Consider the following 22,105-nt stretch of genomic DNA (forward strand, 5'->3'; position numbering starts at 1 on the left):
GGGCCGGGGCTACCGCTTCACCGCCACGCCGGGAGCGGGACCGCGCAGCGCCGCACCGGCCCGGCGGGGAACGTCGACCCGTTCTTCGGTTCCGGGCTGCGGGGCCCGCCGGGCGTGCGAGGCCGCGGCCTAGCCCCGGCGAGGGCCCGGCAGCCGGTGTGGGGTTAGGCCGGTGTCGCGGCGGAGGCGTGGGGCCTGTCAGGGCGGAGGTTGAACGGCACGGAGCCCCTGTCCCCCCCCCCCCGCCCAATCGCCCCGTGTGTGTTTGGCTGCTAAGACTGGCTCCGAGCTCGTTATTGCCGCGCTCTTTGGCTGCGGTAAAGTTGCAAACATTGCGCAAAAACCGCTCTCCCTCCAGCTGTTCCTGTAAAGCCTCGAGCTGCAGGCCGTTCCCCCCTCCCGGCTGCCCCTCTCTGCAGAGGATCAGCTCCCCTGTTTGTTTAAACCCTGCACTCTTCCCTTCCGCTCCACGTGATGCCTTGGGCCAAACGTCGTATTAATCACCCCTGGGCCGGAGCTGACTCCGCAGCGCTGGTTGCAACTCCTCCAGCATGATCGTCAGCTTGACCATCCGGGCGCTCGTGATGCTCCCCTTGGGGTTCTGCTGGCCGTCGGCTTTCCAAGAGGTGAGTTTGACCTCCAGAAAATGCGGTTTCCAGGAAGACTTTTTTATTTCTAGGAAAAAAAAGGAAGAGACAACACAACGTGTTCTAAGCCAAAATCCATCAAACCTCACTAATCGAGAAGATAAAGCTGTTTCCTCTGGGTGGCTGTTGTGCAGCCCATGCTTAGTGCAAAATAAAGCCATGAGAACTTGGCATCGGTACTTGTTGTTTGCTGGCGTTCCCTCCAGGTTAGTTCAGTTAAGCGATAGTCTTGCATCCATTTGTTTTTCTTAAAAAAATGTAAAGCTATTCTTCTTCTTGCAGAAATTTCTCGGCGCTTTGGATGCGGAAGATGTTTTCTCTTATTTTGGAACCAGCTCAGTGTCTGATGGTATGCAGGGCTCCTTCCTTCTTGATTTTGGAACACGTCTGTCAGTTTATTTCTAATGCTGCGTGTTCGATAACGCTAAGAACACTTATTAACGAACCCTGATCTGACAAGCATTTAGCATTTCCGAGTCACATTACTCAGTGAGGCGACCTATGTTTCACTGTGAAAGCTGTCGAAGAACTGGGTCAGTATTTAAAATCTGCTGAAGGAGATATGATAAATCTTTTTGCACATTTCTCCTGCGGTCCTCATTCTCTGTATTGGTATTTTTCTATGAGATTAACAGATCCAGGTCTTCCGAGCGGGAAGCTTTAGGCTAAGAATAGCTTTAAATGCACTTGATAATTTTTTTGAAATAAACATGGAGAGACTAGTATTCTGGGTCTGGATTGATGGTAGTTCAGAATAAAGATACGTTTTTAAATTCTCAAATACTTAAAGCACGGATGTTGTCTACTTGTGAGTTCACCTAGTGCTCATCCCAGTGTCTCTGTCTGGATTATGATAATTCTCACTCAGTAATACTTAACATCGGAGGAAGTAAGACTGTCTCAGCCTTTGTTAAATGAACTGTTCTCCTTATTGAGAGAGCAAAAGCGCCGATAAATCAGGAGCTGGTTTCAGAGCTGTTGTCTGTTCCTAATCAGATTATCCTCACTTTGGAATACATGAAAGCATAGAAATTCTTTCACTGTTGACACGATGACCCCGAAAGGCCACAGTTGTCATTCGGAGACTATTTTTTCCTAGGGAGATAGATCATTACATTTGTTTTCTGTGTATCGTCATTTCTCATAACTGTTGCCCTTGTTCTGGTCTTGTTTCATTTCTTTCAGTACCTGAGTTTGTTGTTGCTGAGCCAACTTGCCCTTGTAAAGAACAGACTGGGCTGATGTCCTGTCGTATTCAATATTGCTCCATTGAGGCCTGGGGAGAACTCTATGCCTTTGAATTTCTAGAGGACCATGCCCTCCTTTCATCTTCCTTTGTGAGCAATCAAGTGGTGAACTCTTCCTTTAGCTTACTGAAGCGATTCTCGGGCAACTGCTTTGCAGGTGGAAATCCACTGCAGCCTCCCGGGGCTAAGTGTAGAGTCACTTACTGTGAAGGGCAGCTGGTGAGTATGCACTGAACTTATTCTTACAAGCTTTTACAGCCTTTGTAGGTTTGCAGCTTGATGCGCCAAACATGTGTGAACCATCCATTTAATAAATCCGAGCATTACAAAGGAGAAGTGGGAAGGATATGAGACACAGTTCTCCACTGATAGCAAATGTCTTTGGAATAACTCAGAGGTGGAATTTCATCTCCTTTAGCAAGGAGTCGTCATTGCGGATGAGGAAAAGATTCATATCAGGCCTGTCAGAATCAAAGATGTGGCCCTGCTGAAGGACCTTGGCTTCTCCAGACCCCACATTCTTTTCAGAAGTGCCGCAAGAGAGGCAAATACAGCAAGAGGTAATGTGCATGGAGAGGAGGCCCTGCTTGTTCTGCTTGGAAAAGCTGTCTTCTGATAGTGGGGTTGCTTGCATGAGCTCAGAGGAAAAATTTGTATCTACAAATATATGAGTATATTTGAATATGTTTCTCATCTCATTGAGGTGTAACTAGTGTGTTTTCATTTAGGTATTTGTTATTTTGATAGCATATGTGTGTTATTAAGGATGCTGGCAGGTGAAAGAAACCAACAGAAATGGGAAACCTGAGCAAGCAACTGGAGGAGTGGTCTTCCAGCTGGATTGTTCTAGTCTTTCAGGAAAAGCGAGTGGATATGTAGGACCTTTTATGTTGTCTTGCATTTTAAACTCCCTGTGTCCCTTTGTGCTGTTCAGCAGGGCGGTTTCTTTCTCGCCTGCAGAAGAGGGCTGAGGGAGCTGTCAAACATCTGGAGCTGATGGTCGTAGCAGGTCCAGATGTTTACTTGTACCACAAAGAGGACACAGAGCGATATATTCTCACCAACCTGAACATTGTGAGTAGCTTTCTGTTTGGATTGCTGTCCCAGTGTGAGAGCTCACAGTGTCACAGACTATGTCACAGGCAGATGGACCTCTGTGAGTGCACTTTGAGAGGTGTTCGTGGTTACTAGCTTCTGGTGCAAAGCACTGCTTATGTGCAGGGTGTTTCTCTCTGCTTCCCTCGGCACTGCATGGCAAGCTTTCCCTTGTACAAGGAGCTGCACGAGTAAAAGCGGATGTTAGAGGCTTTGGGGTTGTCGCCTTAAAACCCATGTAGAAAATGTAGCTCTTTGTTTCATTACAAATATTGTTGTAAGTCAGATACAGTAGCAAGAGTTGTATCACCAGAGCCTTGATCCAGTCCCTGTTGCTTTCAGTGAGATTGAACCAGATCTACTGAATTAATCTTACATTTTACATTTGAACATTTTATTTCCATTACAGAATTTCCCTAAATGTCTCTGTTTGCTATTATTAAGATTTTTTAATGCATTTTCTGTGTCTGTGTATTGCAAAAAAAGTCTTTAGCATTCACTTTCCTACCCTATGAAACTGGTTTCCATGCCGATTCTTCTGTCTGCTTCAGAGTATCTGACAAGTCTAACAACAGTTCTCATCTGTTGACAGATTTATTTACATTTGTAGTGCATACTTTAATGTTGTACTTCCCAGTGATTTTATAGTTGCCCCTTATGGTTACCAGGTGTGTTACGTTTGTAGTGAATGCAGCGCTGTTACTGGGAACAGGTAGTGGGAGTCACCGAGGTACCTCCTTTGTTGAATCCTTTCTGTCTTTTAACAGGGGGCAGAGCTGTTGAGAGATGCCTCACTGGGTGCTCATTTCAGGGTTCATCTTATGCGAATGCTTGTTTTGACAGAACCAGAGGTAAGCAGGGAGGACTATGTGCAAGTGTTGTCCCAGGGGCTGCTAAAAGCCGTGTGAAACATGCAAACATGTGCCTTCACTCTAGGCAGAGGTAAACATCACCACAAATATCACCTCCTCACTGATCAGCGTTTGTGAGTGGAGCAAGAAGGTCAACCCCCACAATGACTCTGACCCCCAGCATGCTGACATTGTCCTCTACGTCACCAGGTACTGAAGCTCCCCTGCCCTGGGAGGGGACTGGAAACAGGGCTGATGGTGTCTAGCTGTTAGTGCAGTGACAGTGATTTGCACTAGGTCTTCCAGCAGTTGGGCATCACAGAATCTTTGGAAATGGGTTTATTCTCCTGTTTGGGGTTGATTCTCCTGCCCTTAGTGTAATGCAGTTAGTGAGAGGTGCTGTTTCTTCACTTTCTGGAGGAACTGGAATATTCCCCAAGCACTGACTAGCCGGACTTGAGCAGACATTTTATGCTTCCAGAGCAGCACAGCCAAACCCACTGCAGCTTTTTGTGGGCAGAAAAGTCGAACAGTAACTGGAAGTGAAAACCCACTGGTGTTTTCTGTGGAAGATTTCTAGTGCTACTCTGACTCAGATGTTTTTTGTCTGACTTTCAGGCTCCTTGCTCTAAATTGTCTTGGCTAAGTTTGTCGAAGCCAAACTTTTCTTGAGTGTAATGGCTTTGTTTTGGTCCTCTTTCTTCAAAGAGGTGATGATACTGCTCTGTCTTTTGCAAATAGGATTAGGTCATTTTATTCTGTTCTGCTTGTCTGGTGTCATGGGGATTTTTTAGTGTAGAATCACCACAAATCTTGAACAGTGGGACCCTACTGCTACCATCTTACCCCAGGGAGCTCCACGTGTCAAAAAAAAATGTTAGGTAGCTGGCAAAGTTAGATCAGGAAGGTGCCAATAAATTCAGCTGAATGTCTAGACCTGACATTATTAGCTGCAGTGGTTCTTTGCTCTTTCCTCTGTATCTGTCTCCCTTACTTTAGGTTTGACCTGGAGTTACCTGATGGGAACAAGGAGCTACGTGGAGTGACTCAGTTAGGTGGAGTCTGCTCCTCCTTCTGGAGCTGTGTTATTACCCAGGACACCGGCTTTGACCTGGGAGTCACCATAGCCCATGAGATTGGGCACAGGTCAGTAGGAAAGCCCCAGAGCAGCCCAGTATGGTTTATTCAGGTAAAAGCATAGCCCAGTTTCAAGGATTCAGAAGAAGGAAAAGGATCTCTTGGCATAACAGGGGGTTTCCTATAGATTATTCAAAACTTTTGGAAAGAGTTCCTTGCATTTCTTGTATTCCTGCATGCTCTGTGACAATTAGAAGCTGCAAAGAGGAGAGAAAACCTTTGTGACAACAGTAGAAGGAAAGGCTGCAGAGGGAGCTCAGCCCTTGCTTAGAGAAGAGAGGCTCTGAGGGAACCCAGCCGCTGGGTTTCTTCCCCTCAGGGCACTGTGCTGCTTCTGTTACAGTCTTGGAATCCCCCATGATGGTGAGGGGAATCAGTGCAGCAGCAGCGGTTACATCATGGGTTCAGCAGGAAACCACAACAGCATCGACCTCACCTGGTCACTGTGCAGCCGAGAAGAGTTCCTGGCCTTTGTCAGGTAAGGGAATGGTCGAGTTCTGTGTGCCCATGTGGGAGTGTTTCCCTGTGCTGGGAGCTTAGGAAAGGGCAGGGAAAGAGAAGGAATAAAATAGGACATGCCTGGAAAATGAGGAACTGTAAAACGCTCGGGGTTTGTTTATTTCTTACCACTTGTGTCTGTTGCTGAAGTTAAACCCCAGTTTTTGCTTCAAGTAGCTGGAAATTACTTTGGTTAGTGACTAACATGCCTGGAGTGCGTTGGACTTCTCAGACACTAGCTCAGCCTGGAAATTTTATTTAAAATGTCAGAGCATCTAGGTTTAAACAAGCATTGCGGGCTGTGAGCTGGCTGGGTGAGAAACAGGCGTGAGTTTCTGTTATAACTTCAGCAGCAGGGAACTGTGAGCATCTCCAGGCAGCTGCTACAGCTAAATCCATCACAGCCCACAGTAAGCATGTGTTGTCTGGGAAAGCAGCAGCCAACTCCCAGAATGAAACTCAGCAGAAGTTTGCAAACATGTCATTGTCCTTACTGCCCACAGCTGGGAAAGTGATATTTCTTATGTCTCTATCAGCACAGGCCAAACAAACTGCTTAAATGACCTGCCGGACATGGACAGCAGCATCCCTGGATGGAAGCCTGGCTTGTACTATGGAGCAGATGAGCAATGTAAAATAGCCTTTGGGAGTGTTGCCACAGCATGCACCTTTGCTGACAGCAATGTTGTAGGTAGAAAGTTTGTCTCCTTTGCTAGGGGCAGCAGGGAAATGTTCTGGAGCCAAGATTCAGCAAAAGGGAGCTGGGGACATTTTTATTATAAAGGGATGGAAGGTGCTTTCCTGCCACAGATTTCTTGGCAAAGAACAAACCTTCAAAGGCTTTTAAAATGCTTTCCTTCTCTCCATCACCTCCGTCATCCACATAAGTCTCCTTTAAGGTTTGCACAGTATGCACAGCCAAACGGGCCTGGCGGTGCTAGTGCTGGGTACACCTACTCAGGGTCCTGTCTTAGGGAGCTCTTGTTCATTGGATTCCTTCAGCTTCCCCACCATTGCTCAAGTCCCTGTGTCTGAGAAATGCAGCCTAGCTAATAGCTGCCATCTGGACATGTTTTGTTAATGAGGAAGCCCTAAGGTGGGTGGAACTTTAATTGCTTCAGTTGACCATCTTCTAGCATTACAGCTGGCAGTGATGGTCTTTTGACATGCCCACACTTTTGCCCAGGAGCAGGAGAAATGAAGGGACTTGCCTGCATTGTTGGGTAGCTGTGGGAAAACCAAACACCTGGGACATGGACCATTTAAACGAAGCAGCTTTTGGGGCTGCTGTGTTGATGAGCCTAAGTGACTCCCCGAACTCCCTGATTTTCTTGTCACACCAGGACATATGTGAAGTTCTGTCATGCCATGTACAACCAGGAGACAAATCCAGCTGTACTCGGCTTCTTGTTCCCCTCTTGGATGGTACTGAGTGTGGAATCAATAAGGTAAGGAGGCTGCTGATCTGATGATCAGGAGTGGGTGTGGGTGCTACGGAGTTCATTAGACAGCAAGACACTGTTGGTGGCTGGAGGGTACATGGCACTCACTGCCCCTTGGCCAGGGAGCCAAGGCCAGACACTCCAGTCACAAACTGGTACCAGCTGATCTTGGTGTTTCCACCTTGTCTGTATTTTCTGGGGTTGCTTTGCAGTTCTGTAGCCTGACCTCTTCTCCAAGGCTTTGCCTTCTACTTGAAATGATCTATCAGCTCTTTGTTTTAACCCCAACCTCATGTTAGACCATAATTACAAATAGGACTATTCTAGCCTCTTGTGAGAAGGTGCCTCATTCATCTTGGGATTCCCTGTTACAGTCTGGCCTGCCAAAAGGTGGGGACTTGTGCCACCCTTGTAGATCCCAGCTCTGATGGGTTCACTGTGGTGCTGCTGCCAATTTTGTGTATTCTTGGTCTTAGTGGTGCTCCAAGGGACAGTGCAGCTCTCTGGAAGAACTGAACCCCATGGCTGTAGTCCATGGGCAGTGGTCCGGCTGGAGCCCTTTCTCCTCCTGCTCCCGCAGCTGTGGAGGTGGAGTTGTGATAAGGCAGCGGTTCTGTAACAACCCCCGGTAAGAGGTGGGGAGCTGGGAAGTTTGCAGTGCCTCTTGTCTGACTCCGAGCTGTGGGGTCTGAGTCTTGCACTTTGCTTGGGACAAACCTGCCTCTGTTGAGGAGTTCTTCTCCTGTTATTTCCAGGCCTGCTTTTGGGGGGCAGGAATGCCGTGGTGCCAGCGTCCAAGTGGAGATGTGCAATACTCAGGTAGTGGAGCTCATCACATCTTCTGAGCTTTTTCTTAATGCCGCTTAACTCTTTGAGAGCTGGTTTGGGACTGTACTTCTCACAGCTGATTGATCTGAGAAGGAGGACTAAAGATCAGGCATACAGCCTCCATCTGTCTGACAACAGGAGAGCTATTTGTTCCACTGTGTCTGAAGACAGCAGTATTATTTGATAGAATTGTTCACATGTAATGAAGCATTTTCTCTATGCCTTCATAGCAGGACAGATGCTGAGAAAATAGTGACTCACTTAATGATAGTTTTCTTCAGAGGGACATTCTTATATTGTTCCTATTTTCCTTATCCATTTATTTTGTTGAAGTAACAAAGATATCAGCTTCCAAACACAATTCTCTGCATATCCCGCAGCGTCCCTTTAAAGTGGTTTTTTTCATGTGCAGTTGTTATGGTGTTTTACTTACCAGCCACTGCTTTCTGCCTTTAGCTAGTGGGTAAAATGCTGCTTGGGATTCTGTGCTCAGTAACTCCCTTTCATTACCCATACAATTCTCTCTGGGATGTAGGCCTGTTTGATGACCCAGCAGGACTTTATGACTGAACAATGTGCAGCAACAAATTTAAAGCCACTGTATCTCACTGTAGAAGTGCCATCCTTTTATACCTGGACTTCTGCTGTTGGCTTTGCCAAAGGTAAGGAGAGACTGAGAAACCGTGGTTTCTTTGTGAAGGGGAACGCTCATGGACCTGTCTGTACTTTGAAGTCAAAAGGCTGTTTCACTGATTGTTTTAGTTTTCACATGAAACCTGGATACTCTTTCTGTCAGATCCTTTTGACTTCTTCCCATTGCTTGATGGTCAGCCACGTGCCTTTCTGAAAGAGTAACTCCTTTCTTCTTCTGTCTGCCTCCTCCAGGGGACATGCTATGCAAGCACATGTGCAGGGCTGTTGAAAACAAATTCATGGTAAGCCGCGAAGACAGTTTCATAGATGGAACCAGATGTGAGCAGGATGACTCTGAGCGCCGTGGGGCTTTCAGTCTGTGTGTAATGGGAAGCTGCAGAGTAAGTGACTGGGGAATCCAGGTGAACCTCTGACACGTAATCTGCTCCAAACGAGTCAGTTTACTAGGAGTGGGAGAAGAAAACACAGTGACCCAAACAACAGAGAGAGCTCTTCTCAAAAGAAGAGAGTTTTGTTCTTAGCTTATTGGATGGAGTCCAGCAAATCTACTATTCTGTCTGTGTATCCAATGCCAATGCCCTCTAGATAAGACATTCTGCTAATTTTGCAGTAAGTACATAAGGCTATTCATCCCTAATCCAAGAAGCAATTGGTTTATGCGTTCGTTGAGGAGACATCATTAGCTGTTCAGTTTGCATGGTATAAATAGCCCTATAAAACGCTGACTCTGTCGGAGAAAAGTTTACATGATTTGAACATACCAAGTCAGTGGCAAAACAAGGAGTAAAACCTGGGAATCGTAACTTGACAAATTGATTGTTGCAGTATCGCTAATCAAAACTGAAGTATGGTTTTTTTTTTTCTGGAATGCCTTGAGAAAGGCATTCTTTCATGATGAACTTGAATATAACTCCCCCGCACTGTCTGCATTTTAGTAACTTCTCAATGCTGACCCGATTGTATGTTTTCTGTTGTTTCTTTACATTCCCAGAATACACTTTTAAAATTTTATGTTTTTCTCATTATCCTCGTATTCACAATGTTTTGTAATGCATTTCCACCTAATGAACAGCAGAGGGTGTAGGCTTAAGCTAGTCTGATAGCGGCTGTTCTGTTGGCGACAGTGATAAGTATGGATGTTATGGCAGCATCCAAAACCTGGGATCAGTGCCTCTAGCATAAATTCAGCAGTTGCACATGTTTTGCTGCTAAGCCTGCTGAGATCCTCCTGTAGCTTTGTGTAAATTAGTCTTGTTCGTGGGAATAAGGATAGAATCTCTTTTCTGAGCTCTGTGGGATTGAAGGCCAGGCTGAAGGATGTGAGCTAGGTTTGGGTCTGGGGAGCTAAAGATTCCTTTAGAACCTGCCATTCATGTTTACTGTTCTCCTGGGCTTTTTTTTTTTTTTCCCCTTCCCCCCTCCAGAAAGAGTTCATAGAAGAGAAGGAGTGCAGAGCCTTTGTTTTAGGTCACAGGAGAAATCTTTCTGGGCTGCTTCTTATGGGAAAGAAAATGTCACACAATTAATGAAACTTGTGCTCTTAGCTAAGGCTTTCCAATCCGTGGCTTTGCATAGTGCCGTACAGTGGTAGATCTAGGTACAAATGGATCTTTGTCTACCTTGTCATCTTAAATTCAAATTACAAATGAAAAAGGCAGTTTCAGGAATTTAGGCAATGTTGCTTTCATTCACTTGTTTTCTTCTCAGAATAGGCAAGTCTTGACAGACTCTCCCCTTTGCTCAGGCATTCGGGTGTGATGGCCAGATGGACTCCAAGAAGATAATGGACTCTTGCAAGGTCTGTGGGGGTGATAATACCACTTGCACCGAAGTGAGTGGATCTTATACAGAAGGAAAAGCTAAAGGTGTGTAGTCCTCATGCACAGACTCAACATTATGGTACTGTTTGTATGCTGTTGTGTAGGCAGAGTGACTTTTTTGGTCATAGTTCTTCTCTGGACGTGGATCAGAAATGTAGCCATTTGGGAAGTCCAGCAAATTACTGGGAGCTGGCGGCTGTGTTAGATGCTTCCTGAGATGTTAAACATCCATTTAGGAACTGCTCTGGCTCTTGCAGTATCACATGTAGATATTAGTAGAGAAGATAAAAAGAACAAAAGAGAGGTGAGAGCAGGACACAGAATTCATTTCTGCTTTGTTTGCTGTATTCACCATCACTATGTTCAAGCCAAGCTGATAGAGCTAAGGTTAGTGTGAATTTAGCCTGCTGGCCGTCACTGTTGTATCTTTTTTTTTTTTTTTATATTAACTATATAACCCCTGTCTGCAGTTAAGCTTTGTTGCTGCCTGTAAGGCTTGTCCTCCAATGGGTAGTGTGCTAGTAAGATGAAGAGGGGTTGATCTGTAATCCCCAGCTTTTTCAACAGAGGTACAGCAATGGAAGGTGACCGTGTCTTCTTTCTTTCCATCCTTCCAGAATACGTTACATTTCTGTCCCTGCCTTATAACAGCACCTTGGTCCATGTTACCAATCAGAGACCACTCTTCACACATTTGGGTGAGTTGAATGAAAGGGAGAGGAGGGACTACAGGCAGGGCTAAAACAAGCTTGTAAAAACAAGAAAACGGAATCTGGGAGGAAAGTTCTTGATGATGCAATTTGTTTGTGGGATGTTGTCCAGTGGGAAGTGGTAGAAGCCATGTTCTTTGGGATGCCAGATTTAGATTAAACTGGTTTCTAGCAAGCGGGCAGTCTGTAGCTGCCAGCACCAGCGGACCACATCACATCTCTTAACCTCACTGCTACTTTTGCCTCTCTAGCTGTGAAGGTTAAAGGAGAGTATGTGGTTGCTGGAAAAGGAAAAATCTCACTGAATGTCACCTATCCGTCAGTTCTGGAGGACAGCCAAATCAAATACAAAGTGTTTCTCACCAAGGACAACCTGCCAAGCCTGGAGGAAGTCCGTGTGGATGGGCCAACACAAGAAGAAATTGAAATACAGGTAAATTAAAATAGCAGAGTTGGAAAGGGGCCAGTCAGAACTGGCCAGGCTGAGTTTGTGTAGCTCTGCTGCCGTGCAGAATCCAGGTGTAGTAGGCTTCGTGTCCAAGACCCGTGGAGATGGTGTTCACTAAGAGTGATGGTGTTGCTCTTCTTGGGAAAGGTTGAGGGTTGGCTGCCTGCAGGCTTTCTGCAGGTCTGGGGGATAGTTGTGTGGGGAAAAGCATACTGAGTTAAACCTTTTCCTTGGCTTAATCTTTTTTCAGTGCCCTGTGCACAGAATTCACAGGGTGAGTACTCTGACTGCATCTGGCAAGAATTGAGAGTCATAGCGTTGAGGCTCAGGACTGGATGGAAGAAAGGGGGACTAGCTTCTCTTATCTCCATCCTAAGAAATGAGTCTGAGTTGATCTCTGCATTGACCACAACTTTTTCCTTCATCAGGTCTATCGAAGGTATGCAGAAGAATACGGCAATGCCAGCAACCCAGACATCACCTTCAGCTACTTTGTCCCCAAAGAGAATCTGACGTATATGTGGATTCCTCAGCAGGGGCCATGTTCAGTGACCTGTGGGGAAGGTGAGGCAGCAGTACTCAATCTTTGTGGAGATCTGGGCAGAATTCTAGTTTGGTTGGCTGGTAGTCACCCAGATCTTTACTCCATGGGCTCTCCTGGGCTGACTGAAAGACATGTGACATCAGCGACAGATACTTGTTTAGAACTTACTAAACAACTGAACTGAATTTAAAAGCAAATTGCTGAAAGTGAGCTGCAGTTGCCAGTGTTAAACTGGACAAAAGAAAAGAGTGGTACAGCTTTTGAATTAAATTAGCAAATCAGCAAATGAGCTGAATCATAAAATGATAGTGAAAACGTTTGATCGTGAAGAGGATTTTTAAATAGGTTTTAACCGAACTTTTGGTTTTAAGACTAAATAATTTTCTCAGATTTTTCAAAGTTATTGAAGACTGTAATTTGAAGTTGGCTAAACATCAAAAGTCTGAGACCAAAGTGGTATCTAGTGTCTAACTAAAGCCTCAGAGCTAATTATGAAACTTCCTTCTTAGAATTCTATTCCTGTGCCATGGCTAATCCTTTCTGTCTCCCTGAAGAAATCATAATGCAGATTGTAACAGATCACTCTGGTAGACGGTCTGACATCTTGTTTACCAGATAATACAGATAACACTGGCAAGCCTCTCAAGACTTTTATGACAAGGATTTAGCAAATGCATTAATGAACACTTGTGAAAGTCACTCTATAGGACTAGTTATGTCTGGAGAGGTTTTCTCCAGCAGATTCCCCAGGTGAACTGATTGCTGAAACTCTGAAGTAAAGAACTCAAAATGCTCTGGGGCTCCCAGCTAATGCAGTCACAAACAAAAAACATGACAAAGCTGGGACTTAAAATAACAGAAAGCTGAAATTGCATCTTGAGAGCTGAAAGTGATGCTCAGGCTCTCCTTACCAATAGACATTATTTGAAAACAAGGAAAGTAGTAAAAAGATAACATTGCTGATTGATTCTTGACATTTACTTCTCAGGGTCATGCTCTTTAAGATTCAGGAATGCCTGTCTCTGTGCGTAGCTCATTCACTGCAAAGGAGACTCTTTACAGCTTTGCCTGTAACTTTTTTGAGTTTGGATTTTCACCCGCTTTACCTGTTAGGTTCAGTATTGTTAAAAATCTTGTTTATGGCTGTAGTTTATCAGTATTTTATCTCTTGCATGCCACAGGCACTGCAAGTCTGCAGTTTCTCTCCCAGTACCTCAAGTCGAGTTTTGGATATTGATGATCACTTTGAGTACACTGGCACAGTGCTGTCTGGGTACAAAGGCAGCGTGATGATATTACATGATTAGTTCTACAGAATGTCATTTAAAAATGGCTGATTGCTAAAGCTTATTTTCAGCAACCTGTCCCTCATCAGTCAGACATCAAGATCATTAAAAGTAATTTGGACCAAATTATGATTGATATCCTTGTTCTTGCAAACGACCAGTTTAGAGCAATCTTTCCGTTTTGGCAGTGGATTATCCATCAAACTTCTCATCTTCTGGGGTGTTCATCTTGGAAAGTCACTTTAAAACTCTTGAGGAAAAATTTATATCAGAAAGAAGGGGTTTGTGTGTTTATAGAAAGTCTGTATTCCCAAATATGCCACTTTCCTACACAGATGATTTGAGTAAAGTGGAATTACTGCATCTTCCTAGCACAATAGAGGTGAACTGTTCACTTTGTTTGTAACTTCCTTTCCTTTTCTTTTTTGTATCCCAGGGTTGCGACCAGTGCATCATGTGTGCTTTGACCAAACAAAGAATGAAATAACAGAGGATCAATGGTGTCTGGAGCTCCCGCAGCCCCTTTCAGAGCACAAGCCCTGTGCCATGGAGCCATGCCTGTACAGGTTGGTGTTCCTGGAAGCTCAGCTGAATTCTTGCTTCACTTGTCCTTTCTCTGCCAGCTAACCCAGTCTCTGAAGTCTCATTTGCATTGTGCAAGGTGAAAAAAAAGGAGAGGTATGAGGTAGTTTCTTCCTAATTATAGTGGCGTAGTGGATCCCAAACCATGTTGTCTTTCCTGGTCCTATAAGGTAAATGAGATGTCAAATGAATGAATGGGAGATAGTTCTTCCAATATTTTACAGTAGTCTACTAAATGAAAATACTTTGAGGGCATGGCCAGAAGATGTCTGCTCACATCCTTTCCAAGATTGTGCCAACAAAGATTTGGTCTTACTCTGGAGGAGACATTTGCGTTAATTAGACTGGAAAGAGGACCAAGAGCCAAGCCTGCCCAGACGTTGATCTCATAGACATTTTAGTGTTTAATAAAAAGTGATTACGCTGTGAACTATAGCTCTTTAGCTTAGGTGCTTTTAGTCCTAGAGAGCTGTCAGTGCAAGACTTAATTTCCAGCAGTTGTTCTCTCAATCACATCCAGACAAGGCTCTTGAAATAGAGAAGCTGAATACTCTGTAGGACCCATTTCGGTAATCAGTGGTGTGAGAAATAAACCTCCATGATCCAGATGAGAAATAGGGTGATACAATTACTTCCCATTTAGGTGGAAGATGTCTCAGAGAGATGAATGCTCTGCTGTCTGTGGAACTGGAGTTGCCCAGCAGAATCTGACCTGTGTTCAGTTTCGTGATGGATTGGAGATTGTTGTGGATGACAGCTTGTGCCCAGCAGAAGAAAAACCCCTCTCCATTGTGCCGTGTGTGGTTAATGTCTGCCCATTAGGCTGGGACAAAGTGAGTTTACTGGCTTGGCTTTTTCAGGAGTCTCACTGGGAGCTTTGCACTTGTGATCCACAGGAGGCTACCAGTTAAGAGCCGCCACCTTACTACTGGAGTCTGGGTGGGCGGTTTGCACCAAGGATGTCTGCTCAGTTAAAGGTTCATCCTGTCACTTCAGACAGCTGTGTCCCTCTTAATTTATGCTGCTGGATTCATCAATTCATAGTGGTGGTTTGTTTAGGGCAGCTGTTGACTATGTTTTTTCTTCATTTCTCCTCGCAGAGTCCAACAAAACCAGAAACAGAAATAACCCCTGGTCCACTAGGAAATACCTCACTGGCAAACAGAGAGGTTCTGACATGGTAGGGAGGATTGCTAGCAGGGAAGAGGGCTTCTCAGCACAGGATCCACTGGTCCAAATCCGTACTGGGGAGCCACTGCCAGGTTTACATTTACAGATGGGGAAGATACTTCTTTAGGCATCTCCAGTCTCAGGTATCTCTCTTCAGGTAGTGTGAATTAGGAGGGATTGGCTGTTGGATGTCCTTAGCTATTCCTGATACTTATATGTTCTGCAAAAATGGAGAAGGTGCTTAAATGTGCCTCTTTCTTCAGGGACAGCAAATATGTTGTAGGCTCGATCTGGAGGTATCCCCCAGCTTCATTAGATCGGGACCAGTGTGGAAAACAGGTGCCAATGTCAGTCTGGGTCTTTTTGCTCTGTTCTGAGGAGGAAGATTCACGCTTACTTCAGACTTTGGAGTCACTTGGGCCTATCCAGCTGGAAAATCGGACCGTGTATGTCTGGAGCCCTCTAGCTGGAGAGTGTTCTGTCTCCTGTGGTAGAGGTGAGATCTTTCAGTGCTGCAGGGAAATGTTACTTGGCTGTAGGTGTGAGCTTAGTGCCTAGGAACCTCAGGGACCTGGTGTTTTCCCCTCTACAGTTCTAAGTGCATGTGTAGCTGTGGTCACAATTTTTTTAAGCCTGGAAGAGGCAAGGCGGCCTGGCTCAGGGAATAGTTTAGAGGCCTGGCTGGCTGCTGCTGTGCTTCAGCGTTGGCGGGGATGAGTGCAGTAAGAGTGCCTGGGGTTTGGGCAGAGTTTGCTTCTTTTGTACACACAGATGCGACTGACGCTGCTTGGCTTATTTTCAACCGTTGTATGCATGCCATGCAGTAAGATCACTTCCCTTTCTAGGTGAGACTCAGCTACAGTATGTATGTGTGGCTTTTGACACCAAAGAAGAAACCCAAGAAGAAAACTGTCATCCAGTGCCAAAGCCAGAGAGCAGGATGGAAGTCTGCGATCTCGGTCCCTGCCCACCAAGGTAAAGCAGCTACCAGGAGACAACGAGCCAGTGAGAGGTCTTTCCTTCCTCTCTCTATCTCCAGGGACATGGTAAAGTAAGGGTCAAGCTACTCTGAGGATGTTATCTTCCTCTGCCCTGGTTTGAAAGCACAGCCAGCTGCAAAAACAGTAGCACTGATCCATACTCAGCAAACTAACCGAGAGTCTTTCCTGGGCTGGTATATTCTCAGGCAGAACTAAGTGAAGTCTGTGGAGTTTGAGTCCAGGGAAAAACTGAAAACCTCTCGATCCCTTATTACCCTGGGGAAGTAGGAACAAATCCGTAACTGCAAAAGGTGGTGACATATTTGCCAGCTGTACGGTTTCCACATAGCATCAAGGAAAGTAACTAGAATTAAATGCTCTAAGTATCTGGAATAGCTGCTCTGAGAACTGAAGGAAATAGATTGCACTTGCCTTAGGATTTATGGTATTGCAGAGCGCACTCAATGGCGTGACTGCTGATCTCTCAAACATGAGCCAGTGTGTATGAGCGCATTAACAGAATTCCAGTTGTACTTCCATGGACTGGTTGGATTTAAAATCCAGTGAAGACAGGTGACAGCTGGAGGTTCTCACTGATGGCTGCATTATTCCCAGGTGGCATTACAAAATGGGCTCATGCAGTGTAAGCTGTGGAGGAGGTGTGATGCACAAGGTCCTCTCCTGCGCAAGGGAGGCCAGGGAGAAGGCAGAAGAGATTGTGGCAGGTGTCCAGTGTGATGGTTTGCCTCGCCGAGAGGAGCAGGAGCTGTGTAGTTTGGAGCTGTGCCCTCCAAGATCAAAATGGCCGCATGGGTCACAAGAGCATGCACTGGGGAAGAGCAGTTGTTTGTGAACATGTATGGTGTGATCTAGGATATGGCTCAGGGTTGATAAATGGGGCAGAGCTTGCCCTACCCTATTTGCTGTGGGACTGGAAAGCCACTGGCATCTGAACTTTTTTTTAAGTACTACAGGATGCCGCTCCCAGGATGAAATACCCTGGGTCAGTTTCTGATCTGACTGTTCAGAGTGGTGTGCGTTTCGGAAGGAGATAAGATTGTTTTTGCAGTTAAGCCTGTGTATGTCACCCTGGGGAAGACTGTAATGGACGCAGAGTAAGATTCAATGTATATTTCGAGTGTGTGGGCTTCTTACAAAATGTGAATGCCCTCTGTTTGGGTCCAATTCCAAACCTGCTCCAGACTGCCTAGCCTTGTTTCAAAGGCTGCCTTCTAAGTACCATAGGCAGCAAAGTGTGTGAGGCGAAGGGGTGAAGAAAGTTGCTGAGGAGCAGAAGGGGGAAGGATGAGGGAGTTGCAGTGCATTTTCTACAGTGAGAGATAGTACAGGGTGGGGATTCATCACTAACTGAATTTTTCTTCTCCATGTCCTCTGTCAGGTGGAAGGTAACTCCAGCTGGTCCCTGTTCCTCCAGTTGTGGGCTCGGCTTAGCTGTTCAGCTGGTCACCTGTGTGCAGATTCACCAAGGCGAGGAGATTTTGCTGGAGGAGCGTTTGTGTCCTGTGGCAGAGAAGCCCCTTACCAGTGTCCCCTGTGTCATCCGAATGTGCTCTTATGAATGGAGCTTCAGTGAGTGGACAGAGGTATTTGCTCCGGTTCAGATGCAGCACTTGGTGTCTATTGCAGCGGTTTTATAGCCATTCACTTCCCTAAAGCATACAGGGGAGAAATACCACTTCTGCCTTGTATATTTACTTCCCACAGAAATGCTAAAGTGTTTCTAGGGATGTTTTCCATCCTTTCCACTGCCCTGTGTTTAGCAGCCATAGGTCTGCTTCCCACCTTTCTCAGCTGAGGTTTTGGCTGCAGTTTAAAAATGGTCCTTCGCATGTTTTCTTCTGGAATGCAGATCTTTTCAGATTTTTTAGGAAGTTGTTCTGCAATTGAAAGATATAGTTTGGAAGATCCCCTGCGAGGTCAGCCATCTTGTAGCTGATGAAACTAGAGCACTGAAAGGCCAAGTGACAGAACAGCATCAGTGAACAAAAGATCAGCCTTCCAGATCATGCCTGAGCCAATAAATGTGTTTATTTCTAAATACCAACTGAAACACGTGCATAAAGGCCTGTGGGTTTCTTCCTCTGCAGTGTTCAACTTCGTGTGGGAATGGCATTCAGACACGGCAGGATTTCTGTCTCAACCCGCTAACCCGTAAGCACGTGAACCCCATCTTCTGCAGGCACTTCCCCAAGGCCATTGTGGTACGTGGCTGCTCCGCAGGGCCCTGTCCTGAGCAGGCGGTGGGGACCAGGTCCCACGGAGCAGGACTGCAGACAGTGACACCAGCCGTGCTGACGACAGCCGCAACTGCCAAAGAGGGGAGATACAAGGACCTGGATCTTCCTCCTTCTGCTGTGCCAGCTGTGCCTTGGGAACAGACAAAGACCAGTGGAGGTGAGGAGGACACTACCAAAAGGTAGAGATAGGTGCTTACTGTGTGCAGCTGGCTTGCGTTGACCCTACTGCCATACAGGGACAGGAGCATGGGAAGGGAATACTCCTGGTTAGGAGGGACAACATGCTGTTCCTGCCATGAGCTGTCCGTGTTATCTGACCTAGGAACAATGACTCCCTTCCCTGGGCTTCCCAAAGCTCTTCTGACTTGGGACTCCTTGGGGCAGCAGCTGACTTCCTGTGCTCCACCCAGAAGGTGGGCACACTGTTGGCACTTGTCTGTTCATAGTGCCACGAAGGGAATGGGGGATGTTTTTCAGCAGCTGTAGTTCCTTCTGGATGTGTTTCTTGTCTGTCTCTGCTGTACAGGTGTCTGTGGAAAGCTCTTTCTTAATGCCACCGGGGTCATCAACATGATGGGTGTAGAGAGCAGTGACTGCACTGTGGCCATCGGACGTCCTCTTGGGGAGGAGATAATAGTCAGCGTCCTGGAGAGCTCCCTCAACTGCAGTGCAGGTACTGCCCAGGGTGTGCTGGGGACTAGCCTGGCCCTTTGGGAAATCTGCACCTCATTTGCCTACGTGCTTTTGGTGCCCTGAATGGTTCTTGCTACCTTGGAGGCTGTGTAATCTCTGAAACCATTTTACCATTTTTTCTGTCCCACCAAGTCTTTGCCAGATGGGACTAAATGAAGTTGATGCCTTTCCTCCCACTACATAATGGTTTCTTACCTGTTTTGTTGATAGATATGAGACGAAAGGAGTTTATGGGGTTAAAGAAGCTGCTTGCTTTGGCCTGTTAAAAACTCTCTCTGTAATATACCCTGTTGTTGGAATCAGTACAGTTAGATTAGTTAACTGGACTGTTTTCATAACAGATTTTGATAAGATAGGAACAAGATGCAGAAATTACTTGATTCCAGACCTGTATAAGATAGATTGCGGCCTTTTACTTAAAGTAAAAGTGTTTCTAGTCCCTGTTGCTCATCCATTCCAGGTGAGGTAATGCTGTTTTCTGGGCGAATGATGTGGCGGACAGGCTGCAGGAAGCTCCCTTTGTCACTGATAAATTCCAGAACGAATACACTGATTGTGAAACAGCGTGTTTTGCTGCCAGGAAATGGGGTCATTCTTCAGTACAACAGCAGAACTGCAACTAAAAAATATTACCAAGGTACCTTACTGAAAGCTTTGCTATTGCTTTAGATTGAGGCACCCATGACAAGGCCCACAGAGTTCTACAGATCATGGTTGCCTATGGAAATCTATGGAAACCTTGCTTCATTATTAGCAGCTAATAAGCCCCTTCTTGGGGAGTGTTGGAATTAATACTATTTGTGGACTACCCCTCTGTTTTAAAGGCAAGCCCCCTGCAGGTGTTTGCTGATGCTTGGAGGTTTCCAGATGAAAATCCTTAGAGAAACTTTTCTGCCTGTATTTAATTTAAATGATTTCTTTCTTGGAGGTGCTGGATACTTCTCTAAATCATTTTCTTTTCTGCTCCCTTTCCCTCTCTCAGACTGTGACAAGCAGCTGTTTGGTCCCCAAGGTGAAATAGTGAATCCTGTGCAATTGGTTGATCAAAGGCAAGAAGTAGTGTGTCGGACCTTCATCAATGTGGCTCCTCGGCATCGCATAGCTATCCGTGCCCTATATATTGACCTGGGCAATGAGAGCAACCAAACGCATTTTAATTACATCCTGGTGAGTCAGGAGCCTGGAGGGGATGATTTGGATGGGAATGGACTCATCTCATTAGACATTTCCATCCAGATGCAAAGTTCAATCACAAATTCTAGAGGGTTAGACTCTGATCTCTTATGTAAACAGATGTGAATGAGCACTACTGATGTCTACTGTATTTCTTCTAACCTTTGTGTAGGGCAGCTTTTCCCCCTGAGTGACCAATTCGCAAGTCCCCAGTATTTTGTGGGTACTTCACTTGTAGGCTGCTATGATATAATGGTTTGGTCTTTCTTTACGCAGGTCCGTGATGTAAGCACCATGAAGACGATGGTGTTCCATGGGAAACAACAATTCTTCTGGCAATCAACAGGAAGCCAAGCTGAAATTGAATTTCATGAAAATGTTAAGGATCACCGAGCCAGTTTCTGGGCTGAATATCGTGCTGTTGGGCCCAAATAAAAGGGACGAGGGCCACTGCACTGAGAAGGGCTGTGGTCCAGTTAGTCACTGCTGCCTGTTCACTGCTCGAGGTCACACGAGTCATTTAATCTTTTTGCCACTGCTTTTCCCCATCTATTGAGTAAGAACAATAATATCTACTGACTCCTTTGGGTTCTCAGTTAATAGTTATAAAGGTTATGCAAAAGGCATATAACTACCAAATATTTAGAAATAGTCCTCATGCAGATTTTCTGTCTGTGTTGATTGGTATTAATGCAGTTTACATGTCTGCAGTTAGTGACTTGGACACTTGAAGGCTCAGGGTCCTGCTTCTGTAGTACACTGTGACCTTTTAGGATAGTCATTTAATTTCTCAGTGGCTCAGTGTCCCATTATAAACCTCTGTATACCACAAGTAGCTATGATTATGGTTTAGCCATTAAGTTCACTCTCCTGCAGTGTAAATGCCCCTTAAAACTGAGGCCCATTGAAATTCTGGAATGTTATAAAAAAGGTAAAGATGTGCATGAGGACGAACTGTTAGCCCAAGAAGACTGGAGACATGTGAGGGCAAGACAGTTTCTTTGCCCAGGAGGGTAGTGCAACACTAGAACAGGTCACTCAGAAAGCTTGAATGTTTTCAGGAGTTGGCTATACCAAGGCACTGCTGACCTGGTCAAGCCCTGGTGACAGTTGGCTTTGTATGGGAGGACTAAATGACATCCAGAGGTCCCCCCCCAGCCACCCTTTCTGTGGTTCTACTATTATATATCTGACAGTGATACCAGTTCTTTTCTATGGGAAAATAAAAGAATTCTGTCTCTTAATGACGGGTTTGTTGCTGAGACATACGTAGTCAGTTAAGAATAGTAGCTGTGCTACTAATCTGCTTGTATCTTCTTCTCACAGGAACTGTGCAATGAGAGATTGTTGAGACTGCACGATACAAGTTGTAGCAGGAAGAGGTATTTTAGAGCAGTGACAAATATTCACTCAAGTTTGATTTAAATACATATTTAGGTTGTTTTTATTTAATATCTTGAACATTTAATACCTTGAACATTGGACCATGCTTTAGTCCAAATCTGTCATCCTCCTCAAAATCACAATATATTGCTTAAGGGGTCTTTTCTGCACCTGGAGCCTGGCTGGACACATCTGCCCTTGCTCTTCACGCTGGATGCAATAAATGGTTCTGCCTGGGCAGTTTTAACCATGCTTCTGCTTTCTTTCGGTTGAATTCTCTGACATCTTTTTACAACCGCAAAATCTTATTTTCTTCTGTCTTCTTATTAGTTGTTTTTTGCTGGTTAAGCCTGAAGTTTTTTGCTTGCCAGTCTCCAGATTTACGTTCCATTCCTGGAAGAGGTAGAAAGTAGATTCTTGAAGCGAGATCCTTGAGGAGCTGGATATATCAGCTATCCCACTGCAGTGCGTGGGTGATGCAGGCACTGGGCCTTCATTTCCTGTCTAACAGGAGATGTTAATGAAAAGACATCCTTTTCTTAATCCTTTTTTGTAACCATTTAGCAGATGGGATCTATCTTCCCACTGTGCTCTGGATCCCAAGTCTCACTGCTATTTATTGTTCCAGATCAACAATGCAGAGTCCCTGGTCTGCGGAG

At 45.4% G+C, this 22,105-nt stretch overlaps 1 protein-coding gene across 3 annotated transcripts; it reads left to right on the forward strand.

Moving 5' to 3' along the window:
• The first annotated feature begins 153 nt into the window (after window positions 1-153).
• On the forward strand, window positions 154-21,693 carry ADAMTS13 (ADAM metallopeptidase with thrombospondin type 1 motif 13). 3 transcript variants are annotated; one of them, XM_030000101.2, is made up of 29 exons: window positions 154-626; window positions 930-996; window positions 1,833-2,113; window positions 2,313-2,454; window positions 2,829-2,968; window positions 3,757-3,840; window positions 3,926-4,050; window positions 4,840-4,986; window positions 5,321-5,455; window positions 6,012-6,162; window positions 6,819-6,923; window positions 7,394-7,545; window positions 7,673-7,736; window positions 8,281-8,407; window positions 8,631-8,779; window positions 10,144-10,264; window positions 10,837-10,917; window positions 11,181-11,362; window positions 11,806-11,941; window positions 13,644-13,773; window positions 14,433-14,622; window positions 15,338-15,455; window positions 15,805-15,934; window positions 17,339-17,543; window positions 18,048-18,354; window positions 18,724-18,870; window positions 19,351-19,527; window positions 19,873-20,057; window positions 20,340-21,693. In XM_030000101.2, the coding sequence occupies exons 1-29, from the start codon at window positions 552-554 to the stop codon at window positions 20,496-20,498; spliced, it is 4,212 nt and encodes a 1,403-aa protein (XP_029855961.1). In that variant the 5' UTR covers window positions 154-551; the 3' UTR covers window positions 20,499-21,693. The 3 variants fall into 3 exon arrangements, with proteins under 3 accessions (XP_029855961.1, XP_029855963.1, XP_029855964.1); XM_030000103.2 differs by having other exon boundaries at window positions 2,832-2,968; XM_030000104.2 differs by lacking the exon at window positions 154-626 and adding an exon at window positions 663-853.
• The last annotated feature ends 412 nt before the right edge of the window (window positions 21,694-22,105 follow it).

Source organism: Aquila chrysaetos, chromosome 24 (assembly GCF_900496995.4).
Source record: "Aquila chrysaetos chrysaetos chromosome 24, bAquChr1.4, whole genome shotgun sequence".
In the NCBI taxonomy this organism is placed as follows: Eukaryota; Metazoa; Chordata; class Aves; order Accipitriformes; family Accipitridae; genus Aquila; species Aquila chrysaetos.